This window comes from Molothrus aeneus, chromosome 3 (assembly GCF_037042795.1).
Source record: "Molothrus aeneus isolate 106 chromosome 3, BPBGC_Maene_1.0, whole genome shotgun sequence".
NCBI lineage: Eukaryota > Metazoa > Chordata > Aves > Passeriformes > Icteridae > Molothrus > Molothrus aeneus.
The window spans coordinates 52,331,711-52,353,350 of record NC_089648.1 but is presented as its reverse complement, the minus strand read 5'-3'; the positions used below and the strand labels follow the sequence as shown (position 1 = coordinate 52,353,350).

The 21,640-nt window shown below is 40.9% G+C and overlaps 1 protein-coding gene across 1 annotated transcript; it reads right to left on the bottom strand.

Moving 5' to 3' along the window:
• Positions 1 to 953: 953 nt before the first annotated feature.
• On the bottom strand, positions 954 to 21,551 carry TMEM242 (transmembrane protein 242). The gene is made up of 4 exons (XM_066545711.1): positions 21,377 to 21,551; positions 19,482 to 19,582; positions 14,606 to 14,743; positions 954 to 2,140 (listed from the first exon to the last, which is right to left on the bottom strand). Exons 1-4 carry the CDS (start codon positions 21,510 to 21,512, stop codon positions 2,042 to 2,044), a joined length of 474 nt encoding a protein of 157 aa, XP_066401808.1. The 5' UTR covers positions 21,513 to 21,551; the 3' UTR covers positions 954 to 2,041.
• Between the last annotated feature and the right edge of the window lie 89 nt (positions 21,552 to 21,640).

Sequence of the window (21,640 nt, the reverse complement as noted above, 5' to 3'; positions counted from 1 at the left end):
ACACCTCAACACGGATTTATGTCATCCCTCTGTACTTGCCCTGTGTGATTCTATATTAAAGATTTGTCTGTATGATTTCACTGTTAGCATTTTTTGGAGAGCATCATCTGGTATGTCCTTGTTACTGGATACCCCCAGATTTAATTCATCTGATCTGTCATATGGATTTTTTTTTTTTTAATGATACAGTTACACTAATCCAATGGCTAACCATTTCCAGAAGGAACAGTTCTCTTGTGCCAAGACTCACACCTGCCTAACCCTCAGAGCTCTAAAGTGTGAGAAGACCACTCATTTTCCTTCTGAGTTTCTCCTGAACTGTGTCCACATGCAGTCACTGTGCTGATGGGGGTAAGCAAGGGTAGGACAGCTCTCTCCAGAGGCAGCCAGCAGGCAGCACAGAGCCCACGCTTTGCACAATTCCAGAGACAGCCATTCACTTCAGTACAGAGCAAGCCGTTTCTCCACTGAACATGCAAGGCACTTTGAATGACTGATTTAGGTGAGCTATTTAACCCAGATAAAGATGACCCAAATCCCACCCTAGAAACTAAAAGTAATCCTAAGGACATCATGCAATTTGCATTTATTTAGTCCACTTCAGTATCTGACCAGCTATAATGACACAGCTGCTTGTTAAACTTGGTAAGTCAGCACTAATATGCTTAAATGTAGGCAAAACAGGGATCACCACTCACATGAAACTAACAAAAATATAAAAATAGCACCATTTTTCATGTGTGTATGATGGCAGTATTCACCACAATATATTTAATATTGAATTACAAGCATCAAGCTCTGGAAAAGACACCAACTATTACACTTTAATTGTTTTAAAGGTATTATTTTAGTGTCATGTTTCATAGGAAAGCTATACTTCTCTATTATTCATCTGACATTTAAAGCTTTTTTATATTCTTTCCCAGGAATATAAAGAGTTAAATCACAAAAGACAAGTTTTAAAAGGACTTTATTAAATCTGACAACTGACTAACTGGACTTCGTGCAATTAATAAGAAAATCTGGTAACTGAGCAACAAAGGACAGTTCACTGATAGCACTCTTTTATTTCTGCAGTTTTACATATTTTCAGTTCTGCAAATACAACATTTGAGTAAGACATTACTCGTTCTAGTTTTCACCCACGCTTCGTGAGGCTGCTGCAGTGTGGAAAATGTCACACTGCTTCTCCTGGTAGAAGAGCCACAGAAATGACTGGGACACACAAAATTAGTCCTGCCCATACACTTGGCTGAAAACATTTGCATAGGACTGACTGGGTGTCTCACTGTTTTATACCTTTTTCACTTACTAATTCAATTGATATACAAATATAGTAGAAACTTTTATACACACAATCAGATTCATTATTGTGGGATCCAATTTTAAAAAATTAATAAGAGAAAACAGGAAACTTTGTAGAGATCTCTTCTGATGCTCTGCAGAGGAGCTCATAGGTCATGACTTGCATATTGGGTTTTAAACTTACACTTCAGACACATAAAAATGATTTTAATACTTTCTCTGTTGCAAATTCAAATATGTCCTTTATTTTTGAAGAGTGTACTATATGCTTTACCCTCGGTCTCAGCAAGAGATCTGTTATGATTGATTTGATGGTTATATTCCTAATAGGGCAAGTCACTGAAAGTACTGTTCATGTTTCCTAGAGAAATTTCATAAAATTCTTCTTGAAATGCAGGATGGGACAGGAGTTTACTGGGATTATATTCATATATTTACTAATCAAGATTAGTTTATTCTCTAAGTCTTTGAAAAAGTCTTTTTTCCAGATGAATCCAACTTATCTTGGAGGGTTCATTTTCTCATGAATCAACTACACCAAACATGCTGAAAAGTACAGTATAAACTGGTTTGGTTTGAAATCTCTTCCTCCTGGATGTCAACTGGCATTCCCAGGTTCAGTGCACTCAGTCAGTAACTTGCTCAGTCTGAGTCTTTGTTTTTCCAGAGGGGACACTTCTGCTACTTCCACTCCTGTTCTTGCTGGAAGAGCCATCTCCAAATGGCTCTGAGTCTTTCACTTGGATTTAAGCAAGTCTTCCCATTCAACACTGGACTCACTATTTTTAGGAATTGCTGGAAAGATTGACTGCATCTTACTTCGGAATTCTTTCATCTGTAAAAGAGATTTAAAAGTAAAATCAGTTAACTGCTACTAAGGAACAAATAAAGTAGCAGCGTGAACCTCACAAAACAATGTGTGTGAGGTAAAGAATAAGTAAAAAGCTTTTAAAATAACAGAAAACTAGGACTTTTCCCCTGATTATGTTCGTTCAATTAACAAAGTGAAAAAAAGCATTAAGGGACCCACAACAATCACCCCTTCTAATGCACCACACTGGGGTGCCTCATTTGGAGTGCTTGCCTGAATGATCCACTGCTGTTACATGAATTATTATAAACACACACACACACTTTAAATATTTTTGTTTGGAGGAAAATTACCTCCATGGAATGTGCTCCTATTTTGACTGCAGTTCCTTTTTCTACACTTGTAATGGATAAAAGGTCCAGTAGTCTGTTCAAGGATTTCAAAACAAGGGCGAAAGAAAAATGCTGTTCAGCTCTGACAGCTTAGGTTTATCCCACCATGCGGATAAAGGTGACAAAACAGTCTCATCCAAGTGTATAGAACAGCAGGAAAGAAAACAAGATTCATAACAATATATGGGACAAAGCTTTTCTTTCACTGCTATTAAAATGCTGTGGAAGAGGAAGTATTTCCATATTATACAGATATAGATAAAAATAGATATATGATATTTATAATTAATATTTATGCTAAGAACTTTATCACCAATATGTGATTCAATAGTCCTGGAATGCCAGAACCAAACATTCATTTAAATAAAAATCACTTCATCAGAATATTTAGACTTAGTGAGTTTCTTTCTTCCAGGATTTATACATGTATTTTTATATATAATATATTTTTAAAGGATAGACATGGAAAACCAGAACAGTGAAAATCCTGTTACACAAACAGCAGGATGTACAAGGGGAAGTTTTGGACTGCTATTTTTAGGAAGTTCTATGACAGAATCTATGACATTCACACAGAGAAGACAGGATGTGGTATTCAAGCACTGGATGCAATGACCTCTTGAAGAGCAAATGCAGTCTCAGGCAGTATGTCCCACAGAGAGGTTCCAGGAAATCTAGATATTCCAAACAGCTACACAGGCATCTACTCTCATATGCCTACGTTTTGTGTGTTATAGGTCATCAGTATTTATACAAATACCTCTGGGTTGTTTTCTCTGCAAGTCCTTCTGTGTATGAATAATCCTGACAAAGAATTGGTACTTCTTTGCAGACATGCTACTGGAATACAATTATTTAAATTACAGCTGATACAAAGAATGAAACCATTCACAAATAAATTACCAGTCCTTTAGTAAGACAGTAGCTAACTATGATGGATGAAAGCATTTCAGAACCCTAGTTTTTATGTAATAATGCCTGGGTACTGCTAATCAAATAAAAATATATGTTATATAAAGTAGGAGGAAAATTCAGAGCCAAATTATCCTTTTTGCTTTTTCCTGATTTTGTTCCTAAGTAAAACTAATTCGCTCTCTATTTTATATTTCATTCTGATCAGATAGTTGTTTTGATTAATTATTCCTTCTTGGTTTTTAAAAATCTTGGCCATCATCCACAATTGTTCCTAAACTAACATTTTTGCTTCTCATTTAAAACTGAGAAGCTCTCATAGACAGCTAATGTTTCCAAGAATAATAAACACCAGTATCAGAGCTGACGTAGAGGAACAGCCCAAATTACATTAAACAATTGCTGCCAATTCAATACAAGTATTTACAGTAGGAAATGTTTTAGGAGCTGTGGCTTAGCTGTTTTTTCCAGTCCTATGTAATTAAGTTATCCCAGTTTGCTGATGGGTGGAAAACATTCAATTTACTTAACATTTTTTGCTTCCTAAAGAGTGATTCAACTCTTCTACTCTTTCATCTCACTCTAAGTATTGTCTAGGTGTTTGGAACACAGGAATGGTCAAATATCAAACTGATGTAAAATGCTGTAGCTCTGTTGATATAACCATAATAACCATTGGCACCAGCCAATGATCTGGTGCAGTGTGGATTTTCTGGCTGCTTCTAAACTCAGACTTAAATTTCTCTTAGTGATAAATTTAAATGATGCAGTCATAAGCTCTAGAACACACCTCTGTTACCACACTGAAGATGCACAAAACCAAAGGGAAACTAAAAGTAATCATATAAAGCCTCCAAAAAGAAGATGATGGGTGGAGCAACTCAGAAATCTGCAGTGATTCCACTCTGACAACCACCTCATAATTATTAACAAGCTAAACCCTAACTCTTGAATGCAAAAAGCAGTCTTGTCTGGGAAATAAAACACTACAACTTGGTTCTGAAAGAAAAACGTACTTATTTAGACAGCACTGAAACACTGCTAGCAGCTGCAGATTTAAGAATATTAGATAGATTTCTGTCCCCTCAGAACATTAATTTATGTTCTGCAGGTAAAAGCAACTAATTTCCTGGAAAAGCAATTTTTCCTTAACATGTGGATCAGATCTGAAATATTCAATCTTTCTTTTGCTTTTAAGACTCCCTGAGAAATTTCCTCAGCCTTGTCTTCTCAGACTTTGATGCTTATTTGTAAAACCACTTTGAAAGTGATGCCAGACTCAGTGTCTCATTTGCCACTCCCTCTCCCACCTGCCCTTTTCCACAAGCCCACTCTGCACAAAACCAGGTTTTCATTGTGATTCACAACTTTGACCGTGTTTATGTTTTTCCACAGGTTTTCCTCTTTTGTGATTCCTGGACATTGATCTATTTCAATACATCACAATGCCAAGCTGATCACAACTGTACACTGTATTCTCAGGGTAACACTTGAGGCTGTCAGCTCTTTAGGAAGGACATAATCTGCAGTGACTGGCCTGGGCCTCATTAACACCTGACTTCACAGTATGTCTAAAACGGGGCCAATTTCTTCCTGGTACAAATGTCACAGCTACTAACTCTTACTAGAAGTTTTCATTTTCATAGCCCTTATAAAAGATACTGCAACTGACTATTTCTCTCCACAACAGTTTTTAAGTTCTCACTAGTAAGACATTAAGCAACTTAATTAGTACCAGTCACAGACTCCTATTTCCCCCCTCTCATCCCAGCCAGAAAGTGCAGTCCAAGGTTTCACTAGTGCTTTGATCTGGACCTCGAAGGTAGCTTCTCCTTTCCTTCCTCTTCCACTGATAACATCAGCTTCTGAGTTTCTTCCTTCATTTCCACACTTGTGCTTGGTGCTCTCCCAAATGCACTTCAAAATCCCAGTCACTGTCTTCCCTGAACTCAGCATTCCCCTAAAACTCACTTATCTTAAACCATGGAGAAAGCTTTCAAAGAGAACTATTCTCTGATGTCACAGAACTGGTGGATACCCACATATATAACCATGAAAATCACATCCCTAAGTTCCTGTCCCTTCTCTCCCACGGACAATGTGTGCCTGCTTACAAACCATTCTAATACCCCATTTTAGGTTGTAACTTCTTAATGGACAAACTTTATGATCTTAGAGGTCTTTTCCAGTCTTAATGATTCTGATTCTTTCAGTCAGAGACACGGAATTCAGTCTTCTGGGCCTTGACTGATCAAACTCTATTTAATATATTTTTATAATTAGGACTAAATTTGGCCTCCAGAGTATCTCACATTGGCTTCCAGGTTGTTCTTGCTTGCATTTAGTTGACACTGTCACACTAGGCCAATTGCAACTTGAAAGCATCCTTGCACTGAAAGTAAAATTTGTCCACTAAACATTCAAGTTAATCCCTCAACAAACTGGGCTTACCAGTGCCCAGTCCTCTGGCAGTGTGGTGAGCTTCTTGTGAAGATGATTAATCAGCTCAATGTTCTATTAATACTGAACACTTGAGGTGGGAGAATTAGGACTTTGTCTTTACTTGCTTCAACTCCTGGGACAAATACACTTCTTGATGAGGAAAATGCTGCAATTAGGAATCTGTCTTGTCCTGCCTTTTCTTTTCAGCAAACATGCAACACAAGTGGTCTCTTCTCCTCTCTCCTCCCTTCCCGGAAATCTCCTGTATTTCCTCCAGATTGCACAATACTCACGTCAGTGGTGTCAAATCAAAAGGCTTTAATTTCATTACAAGAGCTAATGTGCTACATACCAAGCACTGGGATGTTTTGCATAACTCGCTGCAATGCCTGTCTCTTTATTATGGTCAGCCACACTGGCACTGGGGTGCTCAGTTCAACTGTGATAATGTCTTCAATTAATAGTACAGTAAACAAAAGCTGAATGTATTTTACCTCTACCTGCTGCCTTCAGTACCATAGGCCACTCTCAACTGCTGCTCCTGAACCTACTGGTACATGAACAATTTGTAACACATTTCTTAACATTCCAGCATGCTCCATTCCTGCAGGCGACTCTCTGAAGTGAATTTCACTCAAGTGAATTTATTTTTTTTGTCACAGATATTACAGAGCTTAACGCTGTTTTTTCTCACCAAATAAATTACAGTAACTGTTCTACCTCTGTCAGGCTCCTTTCTAAAAGGGTATCATCTACCTTACTGCATTAAATAATCTGTAATAGCTACAGATCACTGTTATTTTCTTATCTTAACCTAATGATCCTGCCTCAGATGGCAAAAATATGGGGACCTAAAAGCATCTTCCATTTCATAATCTCTTTTTAATGTACATCGTTGACAGAATGTCACACAAAAATTGGGATAGCACTATTACTGAGAGCACTTACATGGCCGTTCGTATTAAAATGAATGGAAGAGGGGCTAAAAGAGTCTATTTGATTCCTAGAATGAAAGTTTTAGGAAGAAATGTTCTCTTTAACGTCTGACATTCATAATAGGCCAACGTAGATTCCAGGAATTATTGGTTTCCTATTTTAGTACTCGCATCAGTAAGAAGTGCTTACATTAGCTTCCAAGAGAAATGAGGTTAGATGCCCTGAACTGGAATATCAAGTGGCAGCAGAATGCAGCATGTTCATGCCCTCAGTTCTCCTCAGCCACCATCCATTTCACAAGGCATGAAGATGAGGCAGGCTGCCCTGGATTTAAAAGCATCAGTGAGGATTGCTCTTGCCACCTTTTCCCAAATCTTAAAATGATTGCGGTTGCCCTTGTTAGCAAATGATTACCAAGGGCCACGGACAGAAATAGCAAGTTATTTGTAGAAAATGACAAGTGCTGAGCCCTTGCAGGACTGGAGGAGCAGAGCAGCCAGCTTGGTGGCTCAAGGTGATTGTCCCTCTCAGTGTAAAATGGGGCACTCACTGAGGGTCACTCTGGGCCAGCTCTGGAATAACATGGAAAATAGAGCTCTGGTTCACATTCTTACATCTTGCACTTCGCTGGAAAAGGCATCATGAATGTCTGGATCATGCAGAACTACAAGTCTATGAAAATGGCCCTGAGACTGTCAATCCCAGCAGTAAACAACCTAATATTTTCTATGTACTTCCATGGTACCCTGTTCAGCACCTATTTGCTAATTCCAGCATTTCAGGCCTACTCAGAGAAAAGCAGCAGCAGAATTGTGTTAAACCATCCAGAGAAGTCAGGAGTTCATACTGGCCCCATCTCATGGAGGCTTACACACATGCCTAACCTTGTGCAGTGCTGAGCACCCTCTGTGAAATCACAGAGCTATTTACAGTGCCCAAAATTAAACAAACAAACACATTCTCCCACAAATTTATCTCTATAAATCCTGTGTAAGTGGGTAAAACATATCCTGTGCTTTTTAAAAGAAAAACAACATGAAAATAACCTAAGTGAACTTTACAGGGAGAGGGGGAGAGGACCATCATTGTTTAGAGCAAAGCTGCCACAATTCCCAAACAATTTTCAGTGTGTAGTAGCCTCCCACAGCTACTGCACATTCTGTCTTGAATTACTGGTGAACTACAGAGAACTGTCAAGTCACAGGGGTCAGGCTGCCTCTTTTCCAATTATTGGGTCACATGAAGAGATAAAACACATGAAGTACTTTTCTCACATTACTTTTCCATGAGTGCAGAAGACATGTTGCTCATTCATAAATGGGAAGAGAGCTGATCTCCATCACAAACATGTTTTACTAGCCTCACTTTGGTTTAATTTCTGTGCAAATGGGACTTAGATCCCAAAGTGGGAAGAAGATGCTATTCCAGTAAAAAAGCCTAAAGAAAGTAAAACTGTTCTGGGTTAAGGCTAGATTATTTTGAATTTAAGAATTAAAAAAAAAAAAGGACATGGTTAGCTAATTATGTTCAATTTTTTTATTCACAGAGACAGCAACTTTGTAAACTGGATTCTGAAAAAAAAGAAGGCATTTCCTTAGGTCCAGAAATACAGGAGTGTTCTTTTCACTTTTATACATTCCCATATTGATATTTCTGAAATAAATGTGATGAACTTATATTTTTGTAGTATGTGGTATCTTAAAGTAAAGGCCTTTGTGCTATGCAGAAAAATGGAGTGTGGCTGTAACTGAAGAATATGCCATTTACTTCTGCAGAATCTTACTTTCAAATCTGGGTGTCTGGAAAGGACATCCACATTATTAGTCTATTATGGTGTTATTAGTCATTGCTCCCTAGCCACCCTGGGCAATTTGAAAAATGAGGCTTGAAATAATTTTAAATTTAAAGATAGTTAAATATCCAAATTTATAAAGCTAGATGGTTAAAGGACCCAAAATCTCAGGATGAGTGCCTCAACCCTGTAAACTCTTCTGTACTGTAATCTGGATTTCTGAATTAAATTCAAAAATACAGATTGTCTGCTGAGCAACCTGAGTAATTTTTTTTCCTTGATATGTCCAGGAATTCTATTATAATATAATTATATACCATCCACAAGTGAGATTCAAGGCAGGGGAAAGGGCCAGCAAAAATCCTGAAGTCTTCAGTGAAGTTTCAACTTCGTTGCCTCGAAGGGGGCTGAATTCCCTGCAGGAAGCTGTCAGAGGCAGTGTGGCACACACAGGCAGGCAGGGACAGCCAGATGCCCCCAGGCAAGCAGGGCTCTCAGCCCACAGCCATGGCCATGACCACACTTCAACACACAGGACGATGCCATGGAACAAGAGGTGGCACGAGTAACTCAGAGCTGTCAGAGACGCCTGGATTCAGATTCTGCATGCACGCGCTCAGTTTGCAGCGACACGAGGCCGAGACAGGGACCAACCCTCTCACGCACGAAGGGTGGCACAGAGGCATTTCAGACCTCAGGCTTCCCAACGGGCTGGCGGCAGCCAACAGCTGCGAGTCACTCCCGGGACACAACAGTGAAACTCCTCCAGACAGCTGCAGTCACAGCCCTTCCATTTCTGAAATACTCTCTTACAGCTGGCCCTATTCATAAAGCAGACTGTAGCTTTCCAGTACAAAAATTATGATCTTAATCCTTGAATAAGCATTCTGCCTTATCAAGTAAACAGTGAAGTTCACTGGTTTCATTTTTTTTTTCCTTCTTGAATAAAGTATTAGCAGTACATACGTGTGGAGGCCAGTCCTCTCCAAACCAATTAGGCAACATAAGCAGCAGAGAAAAATGCAGTACAAACAGGAGGAGGAAGTGCTAACTTGTACTAGTACTCCATCTTCTTTCTAAGAGCTTAAGTTTAAATTAGCATTGAGGAAATAAAAGAGCATTTAAAAAATGGCAGATTTGATTCATATAGAAATACATGATCATGAAATATCAAGGAAAAGTAAGTTTCTATTATGCTATCAGACACAAGCACGACAAGGAATAGAAATTTCATCAATAATATTTTTGTGAGGATTAAGTACAACGATAATTAAAAACTTAAAATACTTAGGAATTACTCTAGGATGACTCTAATTATTTTAGGAGATATGATGGTTTTATAACAACATTTACTCATTTATGAAAGTAAAAATTTCAGCCAGTGCAATATGCCTACACTGGGATTTATAAATCTTAGTACAATTTACAGATGCCATATATGAAGACTATGTCTCCATGCTCTCATCTTCTGTTTTACATTAATCCATCCATAAAGCCAATACTCCTTTGTATTTATACTGTGCCTATGACTATAGTTTCACAAAATTATAACAAATATCTCTCAACATAAGCAGGGGGGTTTTATTTTTATGCTCAAAATGGTGATTCAGAGGTTAGATTTTTAATGAAGAAAAGCAGTTCACTTAGAAAATGTTCTTTCCATCAAAGCCACAACAAGCATATATTCTCTGCATTGCTTTTAATTGTTTTAGATGTCTCTTTATGGCCATGCAATTGTTTTAGACTCTTAATATTTTAAAGGTTAAGATCAATGAAAAACAGGATATTTCATTAGGAGACACCATAAAAGTGATAAACTAATATTTTCTAAGTATATTAGTCACAAATTGCTAAGCAATTCTTCTAACTATTTTTCCAGCTTTCCACAGAACAGCAACAATCAGAATCTCACAAACCTACATATGAATCATCCCAGCTCTTTTCCTATGGGACAGAGAATGCTTTTATTTTTGAGGAAATGAAAGCTAATTTATTGAGGACATAAAGAAGAGGGCTTTTAAAGCATGATTTATCTTGTTTGTTAATTGTTGTACACTTCAGTCTACAAAGGCTTAGGGCATTGTTCTGCTTTTAAAAGAAGGTTCATAATTGCTGGCAGCTTAAAAAAAATAAAGAAAAAAGAACATCAGACATTAGTAGGTATGTTTTAGTATCTGCCAAGTACTCTGTAGCTGTGAGTTTAATTTAAAAGAAAGGTTTACAACTCCAAAGTTAACTTCTAAAAAGTTCTAGAAAAGGTCTAGAAAATTGTCACCTGCGGTAGGTGACCCTGCCTTGGCAGAAGGATTGGACTACATGATCTCCAGTGGTCCCTTCCAACCCTAGTTATCCTGTGATTCTATGACACTAAATTTTTTCCCAGTAATAAAAAACATGTGGTGGATAATAACACTAGCAGAATAGGCAAATAAAATTTAAAAAGTTTAATTTTTGGAAACTTCAATGAAAATACTTGTTTAGTTCAACTGTAACAACAGTGGGTTTAAGATATTTTGAATATTTTACTTTTAAAAATTTTTACTGAGTAAAATGCCATTTATTCTTTAACTGAAAATTTTAAATTTCATTGAACAGCTCTTATGCAGAATTTTGAAATAAGATGTTTCAACTACTAATTTTAAAATAAACCTGAAATCATAAATTGGTCAAACCAAACCTTTTCTACAAAATTTCTTTCAATACTTCTGTGTTTTGCATCAGCAAACAGCCATCCCACTGCATCAGGAGTGGTCACCCATATGGTTGGACATTGCAAGCTCAAAACCAGTAAGGTAATGCCATGGAAGATTAATACCACGATGTGGAAGTTGTTAAATAGCAAATAAACTTGTTGAAAATAATGGTGCCATTTTATTTCAAGCCAGACTTATTTAAAGCTTGTGTTTAACACAGCACGTGTCTTTCCACAGGGTAAGGTGCCTCAGAGAGGAAGGCTGCAGGTACATCTGGATGAGTCCCAGATTCAGATCGGGAGTGCTCTTTGGAAGCCAATCTCCCAGTTGTCCGTGCTTCCTGGGCATGAGTCTGTGTAACTACTGCACAGTCTCAAAATGCATGACCAGCAGTTCCTCAGGGTGACACAAATCTGAAGAAGCACTCTAGCAGTGCACATAACACAGTCCAAGTGCCAACAGGCATTCAAGCCATGGGGCAAGGCCAGTGTCAGTATGAAGTTTGAAAATTCTTGGAATGGTTGTAGATATCAGGTCCTCAGCCTGCTAATGCTTCACTGCCCTAGTGCTGCTGGTCAATAATACTCATTAATATAGAAAGAGTTTTTATGCTCAGAGATAATCAAAGGTGGTACAAATTTAAATATTTTCCCGAGTGACTGCAGGAAGCAAGTTTAAAAAGTCTGATTATCACTGACATCTGATTATTTTCTCCAAGAATTACAATATAAAAGTATATAAGAACCATCTCCTAGGTTCTAAAGAAAGATTTCTTTTATGCTACTGAAAAATATAACTTAAACCATTACCCAACTAAGTCCTCATTGAACCATCACTTCTTCATTTCAGAAAAGGAGTTGAGTGGAATTTAGTAGCATTTATTACTTAGCAGCCTGTCACCAGATTACAGCAGTGGTAATTGCAATCAGAGAACGTTAACAACCTAACCTGAGACAGTGTAAAATCTTTTCTATTCCTTACCAAGACATAAAGATCAGCCACTTACTCTCAACCCCTGGGTTATGCTGGCATAAAAGCAGCGGACTGTAAAGCTATAGGGAACCACCTTTAACAATAAAGCCATTTAAGAACTGGAAGCAGGCATTGTCATAGCACTGTTTTAAGAACTAATGAACCACAAAGATTAAATAAAAATCTAGAATCGCCAAATTTGGTGCATCATCTCAGTGCCTGGAAGGAATCTTAACAATAACTTGTTTCTAAGGCAAGCACAGGCTGTCTCAGAAGGTGTGAGGATGAGACATCCTGAACTGTGGTTTCAGTTTCCTTCCACAACACAAAACTGTTGAGCAATCGCGCAACTAACACAGATTAATTACAACGCATCAAGAAACCATCACTCCACTTTGCTCTTTCATCTCTGATTTTGGAAGTGATGAGAAGATAATTTAAACAACCACAAAGCTCAGGATAATACATACTTTATCAATGACTCACAGTGCCATCAATAATTCACGCTCACAGGAAACATGTATCCCACCGTGAGAAGCATTTTGGCAGCGACGGCCAGCGAGGCCGCTCTGCTGGGCGCAGCACGGCGGGGCAGCGCGGCACGGCTTGCCTAAAGCCCGCCTGGCGGCGGGACACAGCCGCAGTCCCGGGATCAGGGATCAGCCGGGCCCTCGGCGCGGCCGCTGCAGTTCCGGCCGGCGCCACCGGGTGTCGCTGCGGGGCAGCGGCGGCGCCCCGGCCGCGCCCGGCCCCTGGGGAGCCGCCCGGAACAGGGCAGGAACGCAAACCCCAGAGGGCAGGAACGCAAACCCCAGAGGGCAGGAACGCAAACCCCAGAACCCAAGCGGGACTGGGCGGCGGCAGCGGCCGCCTGGCTCAGTTCTACCCTCCAGGTGTGCGGGAGAGGCTCAGCCGGGCCGGGCCGCTCACCAGGCATTCCCGGCCGTGGCACAAGGATCAGGGCCGCCCAGGGACACCGACTGCACATCCCACCGCCTTCGCGGCGGGGCGCGGCTGCCGTGGGCAGCGTTCAAAGGACGAAAAGCACCGAGCACACCCTGCACTGCACTGCTCCAAGCTCAGTGCCCAGCTCTGTTCCTTCCCCAGCCCAGCCAGGCCTGCCCCGGTGTGCTGCGGGCTGGCCAGGACGGGAACTGCCCCACTGCCTCCCTGGCCACACCAGTCCCGCATCAAGATCTGCTGGCTCTGTTACTCCTTTTGGTGTGGCTTCTGCCAACCCATCACATCCCATTTTCCACTGAGGCTTCTCGTACTTTACTCTTTCAGATGACTCAAGCCATTAAACACTTAACAATTCAGTCCTACTTGGAACTCCCCTTCAAACCCCGCAAGTGAAAGTCAAGTCCTTTATTGACCAAGATCCCACCTACAGTCACAGGCACTGAGCTGGCAAAGGATTTGAGAGAGCGCTGGAGCAGAGGTACTCCTACATGCAAATGAAGCATCCTTCTTGTTTGCTAAATCGAACACCTGCACTGCCTAGAATCAGAATTTTACTATGCTTCACAATTTAATACTGAGAAACAATAGTAGTACCATCTTTCTCCTTTATGTATGCTTTGCTGAATATATAAATAATTGCCATATAAGGTAAAAGAAGTCTATTCATTCCTAGTCCTAGGGAGGATGCAAACAGCTCTCCCAAACTTATAGCTGCCTGGGACTCTAAGTCACAGCTCATTACTAGGGGCAAACAAAAATGCTCACATGAACTTTAGTGTTCACCCTCAACATTGTGAAATACTGGAACACAATCAATTTACTGAAGATTGCTGGAGGTGGTATCCTGGGATGTACAAATGCCTCCCGAGCTTCTTTGCCTTGATGTGACATGTCAAGGACCACCATTCTAATGCACAGGATACTCAAACTTCTGTCCCTTGCCACTTCTAGAAAGCAAGCTGGCTTCCTTTCAGTTTTTCTTACATCCTCTGTGCCCTGATGCAAAAAATAGAACTTGGACAAATAAATGCATTGCTCTAAAAATAGGATTCAGGGGGATAGCCTTCAGTTCAATAAGCAAAGTTAGCAGCTACTATTTTAGCCTCTAAATTAGAACACTGGCTCTTCTGTGAGGTATCTGAAACATCTGTGCAAATAAACATAAAGCAGGACAAAACTGTTCCTCCCCCTAAACTGTCTCCTCCCACAGCATGCCATTTTTTGCAGATGTAAGAACACCTTCCCTGTTTGCACACATTCTGGTTAGTCATTCTACAAGTAGTAAATGAAGGTGTAATTCTTAGGCTGAGGTAGTATAGAGATGCCATCCCAAGATGCATTACCCAAGGAAAAACATGGAGTTGGGGGGATCACACTTGCTACTCACACTGTGCACGCCCAGAGCCTTCCAGATGGCAAAACTCAGCAATCCAACTCCACACCACGCATAGAGTGAGCCCCACCCCAGGGCTCGTAAGGCCAGAGAGGAACCACTCTCTGGTAGTGCCGCTGTGGCAGTAATCCCCTAGAACCAAAGATAAAAAGTTCATGACAAAGTGAACAATAATTGGAAAAAACATTAAAAACTAAGAAAGTTGGTGATTTAGATTTTTTCCTGACCTGCCAGTTGCGCTAGTGTGGCCACAGAAAATTTTATGGCTGCCAACACACCTCAAGAGCCAAGAAAGGGGCTAGATGAAGTGCCTTCCTACCAGGAACAGATTTCACAGTTGCCAGTGCCAGCTGGGGATGACTTTCACTGCCCAGAGTCAGTGGTTCCATGGGCACAAGAATCCAACACTCAGTTATCTCACCAGTCAAAATACAAATCTGAATCTAAACCAGTCATGAGCCTTTATGCCAGTGACATCTGAACATAATCACTGCATGTCATTGATTTTGGTACTTTTTCGTGGGGGGCACTTGATGGCCCATAGGTCTTTATCTGCACTTCTGGAACCTGCAAGAACATGAGCAGTTTTCATCTGCACACAGAAAGGGTATTGCAGTGACCCAGGGACTAATTTAAGAGGGCTAAAACTTTTTTCCCCTCTGAAGGATCACTGTTCAGTTGCTCACATGCAAACACAGATTTCAGATGGTAATTGTTAAAGATTGGCATTTATGGTCCTTACACAACTCAACAGTTCTACTTAACCGGGTACCTTGGAAAAAAAACAACCAAGCTCTGTGGCAACATAAATGAGATTGCACACATAAAATCACAAAAAATTATTTCATTTATAATCTAAAATACTGAAAAGCAAAATTAACTTTTGGAAGGATCAAAAAAACTTTTCTCCAAAACATGCCAAATAACATCTTTTTTTCTCATCACAAAAAGGGGGGGGGAAAATATTTTGTATTCTTGCTTTAAAAAAGCTTTAAATTTTTGACATCTTTTTAAATGCTTCTCTTTCTTCTTTGATACAATTAAATATACTTAATGTCTACCACTATGGTCAGTCAAATAGCACCAGTAGTTTTTCCTCCTCTTGGCTTTGTATTTATTGAAATGTTAAAATGATCCTTAGACAGTCCTCAGCATTGACACTCCCCCCCTTGGGATTCAGCTGTAGGCACAGCTACCCAAGGACAAACATGCACTTGGAAAGGGCACAAGCAAAATGTATCTTCACCCTTATTTATTCCAATTTGGACATCCCAAAGTGGAAGCTGTTAACAAAAACAATGCTCTGTAAGCAAATACACACAAACAGCAGAGATCTCTAGTCATGCTGTAATATCAGGTTCTATTATCTCCTTACCACAGATAATGAACTATTATAACTCTTTCAGTAGAGACTGCTCTGAGTATTGAAATGCTGATTATTTTTGACATATTTCCTGCTTCCATAGTCTAACCATATATAACAACACTGAGAAAAAATGGTCCCATTTGTAAGATGGGAAATGAATGGACAAAAATATCCTCTACACAGAATCTTTAAATAGGAGTCATTATCTGTGAAAACTGCTGGCAAAAAAACCCAACCAACTACTATTTAAATGCTTGATTGTCCCAGAAAAATAGTGGTAAACGGAAACAACTGATCTGGTTTTACTGACTGCAGTCAAACAGGGTTCAGTCACAGGCTGATTCCTGAGGGTATTTAAGTACACAGGTAAGGGTTTCTGTAAACAGGACAACTGGTTAAATGATTCTCAGATACGGTGTTCAGAGCATCAAGAAAGTTGATTAATGAAATGCTAAAAAATTTCAAAGGACAATGGTAGCATGGAACAAAAAGATGACACCAACAAAAAAAATTTAAGAGAATTGAATTTTATTCACTAACCTGTTATTCTATGCTCAAATTATTTTCTCCTCACAACTCTTATGTATTTTTTAAGAAACCATTCTTTAATTTAAAAAATGAGATTTTAAACAATATTGAGTCTTTCCAAAAACAGGCCAGAAAAAAAAAAAACAGGGCAGAATGAACAGATTTGTTTTCCAAATATATGCTGCTTTTTTCATTTTGTTGGTAGCTGTTGTTTTGTTTTCCTCTGGAACATATAAACAGGAAGTGGGAGAAGGAAAAAAATCATTGCTTTTTTATTCAGACAGGCCTTGATTGTGTAACTGCCCCTTTGTGTGCAGAGCGTGTCTAAAAGGAAGCAGTGCCTAAAACAAAGTGTGTTCGAGTGTTTTGTTTGATTGTATTCAGTGTGTTCACTCTTTTGTGTGACCTAATCCATTGTGAAATTAAACACCTGGATAAATGCTGGTAAAACTGGACACTTCTCAAAAGGAGGCTGCTGCAGCTGAACATTTAAGTTTAACAAAAAAACCCCATCAATTAACCAGGATCATATCTGCTGCGGTGCTGAGATGATGAGTTTGCCCGGCTCACGTTCAGCCCCGATCAGCGACGAAGGGGCGCTTGAGGAGCCCGGAGCTCCTATCGCGCCTATGGGTCCCGAAGAGATCCACGATACGAGAGCGAAGGAGGGCGGCAAACGCAGGGAGGCGCAGGCAAGGAAAGAGGGACTCAGCCTTCAGGAAGGGTTGGCAGGTTTATTGAAGGAAGGTCGAAGGGGGAGAAAAAGCAGGGTGGAGGCAGAAGGACTGAGCACCGAACTGAGGGCAAGTAACAGCTTATAAGGGAAGGGGGAGGGCCTGGGAGGGGCAACACGACAGCAAATGAGGGTATGAAAAAACTGATACATAGTTTGATGAACACATGAAGCTAACAAATCAGCAAAAAACTGGGGAGGGGTCCCTGCCCTTGCCCAATCACTCGACACCCTGGGGAGAAGGTTCTAGAAGGAAAGGCAGGGCTGCCGAGTGATGGACAAAGGCCAGGGGTGGGGACAACAAGACACATCTGATGGATAGGGGAGGGGAAACGTGATAGACAAATAACGATAAGAACTTGGGGATTTCCAGGGAGAAAGGGGGAGCTTTTCAGGACGAGCCAGACTGAATTAAAACAACATTACACCACGCACCACCACACATATCACCATCCCAATAGCACATGTCTTCACTAGAACAGGAATAAAATGCCAGACACTGAGGGCTGGTAGAATTAATTCTTTAAACACCAGTGCTGGCTGATGTTGGCTTAAAGTACCTGTCAAACTATGGCCTCACCTAACATGGATAAAAATCATATTTAGGCATTGAACATCTAAAAAAGGTGAAATCTTTTGTAGTTATTATACCTAATGCATTATTAAAAGTTACTTGCAGTAAGTAACTATAAATTTAAGTAAGAATGCTAAGGCAAAACCTCATTGGTACCTTGGGGAGCTTCTACAGAGTTAAGCAATTCTCAAAGTCTAGTCTTTCCTTTTTAAAACTGCTTACTGACAAGTACCTTAACAAAAAAGTATCTTTCTACACTCTGGAGTACTGAAGTCAAGAAGCCCAGGATTATCACAGATTTTTCTAGCAAACTGTTGTAATTCTTTTGCACAAATAGCAGCAGATACAGTTTTCAGCAAAGATCAAAATGATATATATCACTTGATGACATTTCTAGCATATATATTCTCAGATGTCAATGCAATGTCATTCTTGATAAATTTCACACTGATAACAGGACAGTTCAGACACCCAGGAATATATGAAAGCTGGAAAAAATGCAGTGCTCAAGAGAAAGGAAGTTAAAGGATGGCAAAAAAGGAGACAATTTCCTTATTGCAATGTATTTCCACAGCTTGTGAAATAAATTCTCATGAAGCTTTCTATTTTGTCTATTTCAAAAAAGAAATTCATGCTTATTGTTTCTGTAAAGGCAATGAATGAGTCATGACACAGCAGCCTACAGAGGAAAGCAGGAAAGCAAATGAAGGATCTCATGCCCTTTGACCAGAAAGGGAGCTTATGAGTGATCAGAAATTAAGGTTCTGATATAAAGTACAATGAAAGAATTTTTTTCTCTTGATATGCATTGAATTAATTTGATATGTTATTGAATCATCATTTTTAAAATAAACAAAATTGATCAGTTCCTAATTCCCTAAGAACATCTGTAATACATGTTACATTTTAAGAGCTTGGTGGAGATGAGACTGATCAATTTTAAGGGCCTATTTTTATGCTTTTGGAAATAACAAAGCATTAGTGAGGAAAAAAATATCCTTCAATTAAACATGCTGTGTTTCAAATTAATACAACAGCACGGTGTAATTGCTAGCTCTGCTTTGCAGTTCTTTTCTTCAGAATGCACAAGTGGATCCAGTTAGAAATTGCCTGAGCTCAGATTTATTTTGGCCATGAGATCTCATAGTCCCAGAGTTTTGATCCTTCCCCTGACACAGTGAGATGGGAGTGGAGAGCTTTAATTTTGACTAAATGATCCCACTTACATATTCCACAGCTTACAGACTTCTACCTCCTCATTCTCATCCTTACTGCAGTCACCTTGCTTCCAGACTCGCTGCAGCACTCTGAGACTGCATGGTGAACTGGATCCCTGAGGTGATGCAGTCTAAAGTGTGCTCACATCACAGAATTAAGAGAAATCAGTAACTGTATTTCACTAATCAGAAGTATGATTCCAGCAAACAGTGTAAGCATTATGTATTTCAGCTAATCTCAAGTACTGAAGTATTTAGCAGGGCCTCCTCTGAATAGATTTTTAAATTAATCCTACACCTGTACTGAATTCAATTAAATCTAGTGCTCTTATCACTAACTTTGCCAAGTTCCATATATATCAGCATGTCTATAAAGCATTCAATGCATTCTTATTTCCTGCATTATCACTACTGGAAAACTTAAAAGATCTTAAAAGTTTAAAAGAACAAACCTTACTGAACCAGTCTGGGTTCTTCTTTTTTGTCATTGCAAGTGTAGTGCCAAAACCTGCTATCATTCCTGCTGTAGCAACAGTACCTAGAAAAATTCCACCTGTCAAGAAAAGTTGAAGAAATAAAAATCAAGACTTTAAAGAAAAAAAAACCAAACAACCTGTTTAGAAAAGAAAACCTGAAAGTATAAGATCTGTTAGCACATGCTGGAGAGAAAGGCCCAGTTGTCTACATTTTTTATGCTAAGTCAGTATGACAAAATAGCAAGACAGAGAATTAGTTCTATGAAACAAGGAATTTTGAAAATAATGTCATGTGTACGTATTTTCAGGCCACACGCAAAAATTCAAATCCCAGGATGCTTTTTTTGCAGTACTTTGAGATTCCCCTCATTCCATAACCAGCCTACTAAAATCTTGTTCTATGGTGATGCCTCACCCTTCCCTAAATGGGAAATGTAATTGGGTTTGTTGCATCATTTGTGATTTCAAATGGCCACCACCAGTTCCTCTAAAGACCATGACATAAGCAACACTTGTTCTTCAGCTTTATGTTTTAATACTCTATTTATTTTTTTAATTAAATAACTGAACTATTTTCATTAAAAAAGAAAGAAAATTACACTAGCAAAAGCTATCCCAAGAAAGAAAGCATCCCTTGCTTTTCAAAGAAAGCATCCCTTGCTTTTCAGTTTCAAAAGTCACTTGAGGTACCTTGATCCTTTCTAGCTCTTGCACCAAAGGCACATGGAGCCACACCTGGCCACTCTTAAGAAAAAGGCTTGTTATTGAGACTTACTGCACTGTAGAAACCAACCTGATTCATATTAAAATTTAAAAATTTCAGGGGCGTTACATGCTCTTCCTTTGCAGGTATTGTACCCATCCTGTTTCCCCTTTCCTAACACCAGTTAGGTAATTTTAAAATGGTCTGAATGGGAAATAAGCAAAAATACATTTAAGTTAGGTCTCACTTTTAAAAAAGTTATTGATCTGATTACTGTGATGAGGAAGCTTTCTGTACTCTTGTCAGTGAAATCGTTAAGGTGCCTCTTCTGCTCGGGAGCACAAAGACTTCGCACCTTGACCAAACTATGCGGTCCACTAAGTTTTACATTTCCAGGTCAGGTAACCAACACTTCCCCAGTTACAGACACAATACTTGGCGGCGGTAGGTCCATCCTCTGGAAGGGTCTGCCCGGGATGTCCCGGCCGGCAGGGCTGGGACGGGGCCGCCTGAGCCCGGGCCTCCGCTCCGCCGGGGGGCGCGGGGAGACCGAGCAGACACCGGGAGCAGCCGGAGTTAGGGATAAAAACTACAATATAATATAAACGTAAAGCCGCACAGCGCCGCCAGCCCGCCGTGCGCCCTGCAGCTGTGTGCGGCTGCGGAGACGCCGGCTCTGACCCGGCCGCGTTCTCCCTGCTCGGGACACCGGCTCCTTCCCTTAGGGAATCCGCAGCGCTGCGTGGAGCCCGCAGGAGCCACCTCTTCCCGAGGGCTCCTGCCGCCTCGGGCCCGGCAGCGCCGAGCGCGGACCCCTCAGGGCTGAGCTCCCTCCCGGGCAGGAGGCGGCTGCGCTGGGCGCCCGTCCCGCCCCACTGAAGGGTGAAGGGTGACCTGCTGAAGGGTGACCGGCGCCGCCGCTGCCAGGGGCGAGGGAAAAGGCGGCCGGCGCCGCAGGGGCTTCCTCGCTATGTCCAGAAGCCGCGGCGAGGCCATTCCCAAACGTCTGGATTACTCCCCAGGGGCGGGAGAGAGGGACAAAACCTGGGGCTACGGAAAGGGGAGCATGGCTGGGGACGGTCTCGGCCTGCCTGACACGCTGCTGCTCGTCCCTGACCCGTGCAGGGGGGAGGAGGAGGAGAGGAAAGAAGAGGAAGGCTGTCTGCACCTTTGATTAAGAAGAGCTTGTCCTGGGATGCCGCAGAGCTCCCAGCCCCTCGGGGCAGGGATAGCCCGCGCCCAGGGTCCGGCGGCGCTGCGGCCACAGCCCCGTCATGGGCGGCCCCGCCGGCAGCCGCCCCCATGGCCCAGGGCACGGCAGGAGGAGGACGAGGAGGCTGCAACCCGGAAGGAAAGGGAGCTGGGCTGGGACACGCAGCCGCCTTCCCTCCTCCTCCTTCCCCTCCGCGGCCGCGCAGCCCGGCGGGACCCA